This window comes from Bufo bufo, chromosome 7 (assembly GCF_905171765.1).
Source record: "Bufo bufo chromosome 7, aBufBuf1.1, whole genome shotgun sequence".
Classification (NCBI taxonomy): Eukaryota; Metazoa; Chordata; class Amphibia; order Anura; family Bufonidae; genus Bufo; species Bufo bufo.
In genome coordinates, this window is record NC_053395.1 from 126105824 (window position 1) to 126115904 (window position 10081).

The 10081-nt window shown below is 38.1% G+C and overlaps 1 protein-coding gene across 1 annotated transcript; it reads right to left on the minus strand.

The window, feature by feature from the left end:
* Window positions 1–2470: 2470 nt before the first annotated feature.
* LOC121007637 (gamma-crystallin 1-like) lies at window positions 2471–5626 on the minus strand. Its single transcript, XM_040439714.1, has 3 exons — window positions 5618–5626; window positions 3986–4228; window positions 2471–2746 (listed from the first exon to the last, which is right to left on the minus strand). The coding sequence occupies exons 1-3, from the start codon at window positions 5624–5626 to the stop codon at window positions 2471–2473; spliced, it is 528 nt and encodes a 175-aa protein (XP_040295648.1).
* Between the last annotated feature and the right edge of the window lie 4455 nt (window positions 5627–10081).

Sequence of the window (10081 nt, forward strand, 5' to 3'; positions counted from 1 at the left end):
TAAATAAAGTATTGAATACTTGGAAAAAGTTTGTAATTATGTCACTTCTGACCTACTCACCCAATACAGTTGTAAATGTGAGCTATTTTGTTGCTTTTTCCGGCTTTTAAGCCGCTTTCTCTTACTGTATATGGCATTGCAGTCCTTTTTTCTATAAAATCTTCTTATTAAAAAGAAGTTTGCTAATAAAAAAAAAAAACATATCCAGATTGGCAAGAATGGCAAAGAGAAAGATGGCAGATATGGGAGCTTCTGTCTGCCGATAACCCAGATACACTTTCTGAAACCTTAATCATCCTGAATCTTTAAGTAAAGACATAATCTTGCAATATACTGTAATGTTGAGAACTTACAGTATTAAAATATGTAGAATTTTTTCCATGGGCGCCCAACTTTTATTTATGAGGTCAAGCCTTTATGTACAGTAGAAATAAGAGAAGCCATGATTTCAGGGACCACAAACAATCTGGCAATTCAATTTTGTCCTTTCCTAGCCATGAAAATTCATTCCAAAGAGTATACAGTGGAACATTTTGTGAAAACCAAACTCAGGTGAGCAAAGGTGATGAAAGGGTTAATATCTATCCTTTCAAAATCACTGCCCCCTCCTCCATCACGCTTCAGCCCTTGAACAGCTGGAGCAGGGATGGAATGAAGAGGATGAAAGGGTTAATAAATGTGCTGCAGTAAAATTTGCACAAACAACCCACACATTCTCCATCTATTGTTCTCCAAGGGAAAAAAAACTAAAGGGGTAGTGCATACTTAGTGCTGGGGAAGGGCAGCACTCCAAATGTGTTTAGCCAAACCAGCAGAACATAGGCTCTTTACAAAGACTTTGATTAACATTCAGGCTGGCCTATATATATATACAGGGATGGACTGGGACAATAAAGTGGCCCTGGACTTCAGCCAGACCGGCCCACTTTACCTAGGCAAGAGGTAATTTTGCCGCCCCTTGACTCCGCCCACTGACTCCGCCCACTGACCACACCCCTTTACCCGCCCCCTTTTTCGGCCTCCATTATGTAATTTGCCCCCACATACAGTAATACTGCCCCCACATACAGTGCCCTCCTTTATGTAATACTGCCCCCACATACAGTAATACTGCCCCCACATACAGTAATACTGCCCCCACATACAAACAGTGCCCTCCATTATGTAATTTGCCCCTCCAGTGCCCCCACATACAGTAATATTGCCCCCAGAGACAGTGCACAGTCAGACTCCATTATGTAATTTGAAATTGCCGCCAAAAGCCCCCCCCCCCCCCGTACATACTTGTGTCGCTCGCTGACGCTGATGATCCTGTTCCTGTGGGGTGTCTTCTTTGTCTAGTGCTCTTTCCCTACCCCCGTAATATTTGTATACCTTCAGTCGTCACTTCCGGTTGTGACGTCCCCCCGGATATGACGATAGGATGGATCGTGTGTATTGGTGCGAGATCCCGCGAGACCCGTGACCTCCTCCGGCCTCGCGGGATCTCGCGCTGAATCGACTTAACAGGGGCAGGCTGCAGCAGCACATCCACTATGAAGATCCGGCCGGCGGCGGCAACTAGGAACACCCAAACAGCAGGAGGAGTCAGATCATTAATGCAGAGGAGGCGCAGCAGTCAGATGATGTCAGACATGGATCACAGGTAGGGGCGTGACGCGGGCGGCGGCTAGTAGGAAATTAGATGGATGGATCTCACAAGTAGGGGGCGTGGCACGGCGGCGGCTAATAGTACTCGGAATTCGGACTCCAGAGCGCCGGCGCCCCCAGGCAGAGTGCGCTCTACGCGGTGGCCTACTCTGCTTATGGGTGGCGCCGGCCCTGGCCCGGCGGCCCATAATTCGATCGGCCCACCGGGATTCTCCCGGTACTCCCGATGGCCAGTCCATCGCTGTATATATATATATATATACACAGTATATATAAATATAATCCAAAAAGCAGGCAGCACTCCAAGGTAAAGGTGAAAAATATTCAAGACTTTATTCACCCATGTGACAAGGCAACGTTTCAGCTCAGTGTGAGCCTTTCTCTATTGAGAAAGTGTAAGGATTTCAGCACTGTCACTTAGTAGTCAATGTGTATTTTTTTTAAGATCTTGCATGTCAAACTGTGCGGTACATGGCCAGCAAGGATTCAACTGCAGCAAGGGGTCCAGTGATAAGTATAAAATTATTCATTAGCATGTACAGGAAGTAGTATAAAAACAACTTCAGATTAACTTGACATTTTTGTCACTACACTATGCTGTCCTTGGACATCATCATAAAAGCCCTGACAGGATCAATTTATATAATGGTTTATGCATATAAAATGTTTTTAATGTACGTATAGTTTTGTTTTATTATTCTTGTTAGTAGACACTTAGGCATGATTTGGGGAAAGTAAAAAAAACTGAATATATTAAAGATAGCAATGTTGATTTTATTAATAGTAATTACAACAGTGCTTCAGATTTTGCTTGAAGGCTTCAATAGAGATCCAGAACCCTCCTGAAGGAGCCCACTCTGGGACTACTTGCACCCCATTCAGAATATCTTCTGTACTCGCCGGACCTCAGGTAGTATTGACGTCCCCTATAGTTGGGCTCTTCATAGAAGATCCAGTGGCCTTCAGGGATGCTGCAGGAGTAAATATCATTATAATGGAACTTCTCTTGGACATGTGGACAGTCTTCTGTTAATTCCATCATATGACCTCCAAAATCTTCCTTCTCGTAAACTCTAATTCTGAAGGTGCCACGGTGCTAGAAGAAAGAATAACTTATGCATAATATTGGTCATTATCATTGATATATTTAAAGTTTATATTTTTTGATACAATAGAGTGCTTAAAATAGTTTTATTTAGTTTTATTTTAAAGATATTCATCCACCTATGACAATATATTGAAGTCTTCTTTTTTAATTTTGAGTTATGTTTATATGTGGTAGTCACCACTCATTAAATGTATTAGTGCTATTTCAGACCACATTTTTGTTTCAGCAAAGGCTCATGCACACAAATGAATTTTCTTTCAGTGTCTGTTCCTTTTTTTTTTGCGGACTGTATGCGAAACCATTCATTTCAATGGGTCCACAAACGGAAGTTACTCCGTGTACATCCTGTTTCCGTATGTCAGTTCCGCAAAAGAATAGAACATGTCCTAATATTGTCTGCATTACGGACAAGGATAGTATTGTTCTGTTAGGGGCCTGCTGTTCCGTTCTGCAAAATACGGAATGCAAACGGACATCATCCATATTTTTTGTAGATCCGTTTTTGTAGACCGCAAACTACATACGGTCATGTGCATGAGCCCTAAGGCTACATTCACACAAACGTATTTTGTTTCTGTGTCTTTTTTTTGGCGGATAGGATGCGAACCCATTCATTTCAATGGGTCTGCAAAAAATGCGGACAGCAAACCGGATGTTATCCGCATCCATGTGTCCGTTCCGTAGCCCCGCAAAAAAATTGAACATGTCCTATTCTTGTCCATTTTGGAGAAAAAGAAAGGCATTGTTACAATGGATCCGCAAGAAAAACGGATGCCATACGGAAGTCATCCTTTTTTTTGTGGATCTGCAATTTGCGGACCGCACATTACATGCTCGTGTGAATGTAGCCTTAAACTGATCAAGTTTTTACTTGAAAAACTGACTGATACATAGACAGGACTTTTCCATCCAGCAAAAAAATTATGCAGTGCTTTCAGTTGCAATCAGGCAAAAAATCAATTGAATGTAAGAGGAGGATCAGTTAAACTTATTACATACAAATGCATCAAAGGTCACTTGCATTGTTTCTAGGAAAAATTGGTAAAACTGGATTATTATTTTTTTTATATGCAAACTTTGCATCAGTTTTTGCAGTGGATTTATTTTGTCTAAAAACTGATTCTGTGCCTAAAACAAAAACATTATTGAAAGAGGTCTTACAATTATTAAATAAATGAACACATTACTATTTTTTTATACATTTGATATAACAATAAACGACCCTACCTGTGGAGTCAGTCGACAGGACCTCACAGAGTCATTGAAACCCAACCACTGTTGGTAATCTGGGTATTCCCCTTTCTTTAGAAAGTACTGGTGTCCCTTGTAGTTGGGATGTTCGTAGATCATCCAGTTTCCATTCTCCACACGGATAGAATTACAGCGGCTAAAGAAGGAGTGTAGGTCAGCAGAGTCGCAGTTACACTCATAAGAGCGACCCTGGAAGTTTTTGTCTTCATAAAAGATGATCTGTAAAAATGGGATTATATTTTAATTGCAGTTATTTGTACAGAGTATATACAAATTCAATTTTTACATCCAAAACTGGTTTGAGGCCTTGAGAGAGAGGGAAGTCAGTCAGGTTGGCTTGGCTTAATCCATTATTTTAATGAGTCACGAGAAGCTTTGAAGGCCTTCATTATCGGCAGACTCTGCAATGAGGGTATGGGGAGATCACCTAAAAATCCTGAAAAGGATATGAGGGACACACAAGTATTATATCCTTCTATTCCATGCTGAAACTAAACCATGTAGATGTACCCCAAGGTCGTCACAAAGTTACAGTACAATGTTTAATGTGTTAACTTTGTGAAACAATACATTTAGATCTAAATATGATCTTCAATACAATATTATGCTGCTGCATCACTTCATAACATTGCAAGATTGCAATTTAGTTGTCTATACAAAGTAGATTTTTTTTTGTGGTAGAAACTGTCGTGTATTTTTATAGTTTTCTTGCATTTTTTGTATTGTTTAGTTTTGTTTGTTTTTTCATATAATATGGTGTTTTTCCGAAGTTTTTAAATTACTCATCTCTGAGTTGAATATTCATGAAAAAACACAACACTACAAAAAGCCATGCAAAAGAATGCTTTGTCTTTGGCAAATTTTATAATTCACTATAGACTTTAAAGTAAAATCAGCTAGAAAAACTACTCAAAACTGCAAGAAAGGTAAAAGCAAAAAAGGTGTCCATTACACATTCAGAGGCCTTTTTAACTTTAAAAAGTTTTTCTGACATTTTAATGGTGTTTTTTAGATTGTAAATTTGCAATGCTTAAATTCCGTTTTTTTTCTTCAAAGTCTATAGCGAAGTCTGTGGGAAAAATACCAGAAAAACGACGTACATAGAGCATTATTAAAAGCATTCAAACATAAAATTCAAGAACGGGAAAAAAAGCTTTGTATGTACTGCTTTTGTAATGCACTATAAACTTTGGGATGGGAGTTTATCAAGACTACTGTTTCTAATACCAATCTTGATCTAGTCTGCAGTGATGTAAGATGTGCCAAAATTGTAAAGAGGAGCACCCAGAATCGTAAAAGAAAATCTCTGTGAAAAAACCTTCTAAATGGGTTTTCAATTCATATAAATAAAATTTATTCTTTCCATAATGATAAATTGTACTATTTTACAACAGGTACGTTCTAATTTGCATGAAAAGGCTACATGCCTGAGGTAGAGTATAACACAATTTCCTATTTGCAAACTTACTCTGGTAAGTGATAAATTTGTTAATTAAATATTTATTCATAAGGAACAATAAGGAAAAAATCTAGTTTACATTTTTTTTTTAAAACCTTTGATTATTTAGTTAACCCCAAAAATGATAGTGTTAAAAAATATTTTCTTACCTTCCCCATTTTGGGTATATTTCACAAACTATTCACAGTGTAGCCATGGGATACTCCAAGCTTCTATTTAACTGTACAACCATAAAACCAGGATTTGCATAAATTAACCATTTTTTGTCTTCTAGATTAGCATATACAGTATAGTTTTAGCTTTTTGTGTTACTGTCTAGAGGCATCAAGCTGAATGTGCTTGTGACAGCATCCCCAGACAAGAACAGTTTAGTTGGACTACTAAATTCCCTTTAAACCTTTGTCTAGAAAATCTCTCAAACGAAAAAATGCAAGCACATTCATTACAAACTGGATTGTAGTCTTTTCTTTCATAACAAATGATCCGTATTAATTGCCCTGAGTTCTATTGAAGTATTTCTGTTGTACTAAACAGAAAATGCATGGACTGTAAAATGGCAAGGACATTCAGGTCACATAGGATGCTATTTATTACCAAAGCCTTAGCTAAAAAATGTTATGTAGATAAAAAGAGAAGGAGATCATCAATGTAGTTTGGTAACATATCATGTTTTTTAAAATATAAGACTGTCTTTCATGAATTTATAGCAATTTTGCCATTGGGTAACTCCAATTAACCCTTTCTACCCTGGAGGGTTTTTTAACTTTGCGTTTTCGTTTTTCGCTCCCCGCCTTCCCAGAGCCATAACTTTTTTATTTTTTCATTCACATTTTCATATGAGAGCATATATTTTGTGGGACAAGTTGTACTTTCCAACACTATCATTTAATTTTGCAAAGAATGTTGTGAAAAGAGGAAAAAAAAATTCCAAAGGGGGGGAGAATTGGGAAAAAAATGCAATTTTGCTACAGTTTTACAGTTTTTTTTTTTACGGCGTTCATTATGCGGTAAAACTAATTTGTGATCTTTTTTCTCCAGGTCAGTATACTTTTTCTTGCATCTTGAGACTGAAAAAAAAAAATTACAAAATTTTTAAAATGTGTTTGTTTTTTGCTGTCATATTCTTACCCCCTATATCTTTTTTGTAGTTATGTATGGGAAGCTGTTTGAGGGATTCTTTTTTGCGGGGCGATGTGTATTTTTCATTGATACCATTCTGGGACGTGTACGGATTTTTGATCACTTTTTATTTAATTTTGTGTGGGAGGAGAAGCGAACAAAAAATTGAAAATTGGCCATTTTGATTTTTTTTTTTCATTTTGCCTTTTTCCGTATGGGATTAAAACTTTAATATTTTGATAATACGGGCATTTACACATGAAGAAAAAAAAACACAATGTAACAGCACTCTGCAAACACACAATAATGCCATAGTTATAGAAAATATTCTGGTGCTAATGCTACGCTTATTTTGAGATTTAATGTTGAGATTCTTGGCAAATACATTTTGTACAAAATTATTTGGGCCTGTCTGCGGCGTCAATGCGATCTCTATAAGATGGGAACCTAACACTAAATACTACTTATGTGCCATACTGCCATTTACGTACGACGCAGCGATATCCATGATGTGTATTTTTTATTTTATTTTTTCATTTTGGGCAAAGGTGGGTGATTTAAACTTTTATATATATATTTTTTTTATTTGTAAAAACTTTATTATTATTTTTTTTACACTTTATTATAGTTCCTATAGGGAACTATACTAATCAACCATTTGATTGTTATTATCATAGAGAGTCTATGGTGATTTTACAGCTTTCCTATGGAGCCCTATTACAGGCAAGGGCTCCATAGGAAATACTATGCAGCACAGGGGAGCCAGAGCATAACTGGAAGCGCGCGCTTCCGCTTTTCAGCACACTCAGATGCCGTGGTCAGGTGTGACCACGGCATCTGAGGGGTTGAATGGTATATAGAAAAACAATTTAAAAATTTTTTAGAGATAATTGACGTTCACAAAATTTGTTTTGTGTTCAATTTTGTTGAATGTCAGATTTGATATGGTTCACATACATTCGGTCCACTGTGAGATCTGCTAGGATTGTATCCAGCCCCTTTCAAGCTCTTTAACTCCAAGAAAGCATTAGTAATGACAAAGTGATAGCAACATATATAGCTATGGGTAAACGGATGGTAGCCTGTTTAACAATGCACAGCACTTTAATTTAAAAAAATTGTCCAAAATGATTCTATTTTGGTGGCAGATGCCTTCTTATCTGTCTCCTGATCTGCAAAATGGTGGACTTTTGGGATGAATCCCAAAAGTTCTGGATTTGCAGAGAAAAAAAATTTGTGGAGATTAATAACAATCTGGAATTGATTTGATCATTTCTATTAAATTGATGTTTGACTTCTGGCCTTAAAGTTTAATTATCAAAATTTGTTTCACTTGTGATGCAAGTAAGATGCCTAAAGATAGACAAGAACAGTGATGGCTGACCTCCGGCACTCCAGCTGTGGTAAAACTACGACTCCCAGCATGCTCCATTCATTTCTATGGAGTTCTGAGAACAGCCAAGCAAACGTGCATCTTGCAAGTTGTAGTTTTACCACAGCTGGGGTGTCGGAGGGTACCCATCACAGGACTAGCAGGTGCAAACTGTCTAACCAGTGGTGCTGCTAGAATGGCTCAGCTCAATTACAGTATGTAGCACTCATAACTGTATTATTTGAAGGGAAGTCTGATGCTACAAGGCACAAAGTCTTGTAGGACTAGCTCAGTTTAATGTAATGATAAATTTCACTTAGTGATCCGTTGCTACATTTTGGAGAAAATGTACTTTTAATCTAAATGATCTTCAAATTTGCACAGTTAAGTGCACTGAGGGCAGGCCCAAGTAAATATGTGCACACTTACTTCTTCTGCTTCCTCTGGCAGCCCTTCTTTCTTGATTTGACAGGGCCAGGTTTCAGACCAGAAGAGGGAAAGGATGCACACTGTGGCTGATAATAAGAATGACATATCTACAATTATTAGGAACACCATACTAATACGGTGTTGGACCCCCTTTTGCCTTCAGAACTGCCTTAATTCTACGTGGAATTGATTTAACAAGGTGCTGATAGCATTCTTTAGAAATGTTGGCCCATATTGATAGGATAGCATCTTGCAGTTGATGGAGATTTGAGGGATGCACATCCAGGGCACGAAACTCCCGTTCCACCACATCCCAAAGATGCTCTATTGGGTTGAGATCTGGTGACTGTGGGGGCCATTTTAGTACAGTGAACTCATTGTCATGTTCAAGAAACCAATTTGAAATGATTCGAGCTTTGTGACATGGTGCATTATCCTGCTGGAAGTAGCCATCAGAGGATGGATACATGTTCTCATTCTGTTTACGCCAAATTCGGACCATTTGAATGTCTCAACAGAAATCGAGACTCATCAGACCAGGCAACATTTTTCCAGTCTTCAACAGTCCAATTTTGGTGAGCTCGTGCAAATTGTAGCCTCTTTTTCCTATTTGTAGTGGAGATTAGTGGTACCCGGTGGGGTCTTCTGCTGTTGTAGCCCATCCGCCTCAAGGTTGTGCGTGTTGTGGCTTCACAAATGCTTTGCTGCATACCTCGGTTGTAACGAGTGGTTATTTCAGTCAACGTTGCTCTTCTATCAGCTTGAATCAGTCGGCCCATTCTCCTCTGACCTCTAGCATCCACAAGGCATTTTTGCCCACAGGACTGCCGCATACTGGATGTTTTTCCCTTTTCACACCATTCTCTGTAAACCCTAGAAATGGTTGTGCGTGAAAATCCCAGTAACTGAGCAGATTGTGAAATACTCAGACCGGCCAGTCTGGCACCAACAACCATGCCCGCTCAAAATTGCTTAAATCACCTTTCTTTCCCATTCTGACATTCAGTTTGGAGTTCAGGAAATTGTCTTGACCAGGACCACATCCCTAAATGCATTGAAGCAACTGCCATGTGATTGGTTGCCTAGATAATTGCATTAATGAGAAATAGAACAGGTGTTCCTAATAATTCTTTAGGTGAGTGTATATAGCCTAACTAATTTTACCACATATTAGGTGGCTTATTTTGTTCCTGAATTGTGTGCCTGAATTTTGTTGCAACATTGGTGCATATTAAGCCACATTAGTCATTTTAATTTCTACTCCCAATAGAAAGCACTGCAGAAAATGTTGCAAAGGGGTATCGCTACAGTTGGTGCAAAAGTAGCCATTACACCTGCACACTGATGCCTGAGAGAGCCTAATGATCGTTCTTCTGCATAAAAAGATACCAGTATAATATATGTTATATAGCAGCTGGGTTCCTCGTACAGATTTTGTATTGAAATGTAATTCTCTTTGCACTAAAGGATTGTGCTGAACACTTTTGTTACCGCAATCATGTATAAATTATGAATGGAAAAACACACTTTTTTATTTATTTTGTCCAATTTTACTAGATAAAAAAAAAAAAAAGGTTGAGTTTGGAAACCATATTAAGGGAAAATAAATTATCTCCAATTAAATTAGTCATTTCAGGATGTAAAAAAATAAATTACTTAGGACATTCAAAAATATAAAAGCCTTTATCTTGAA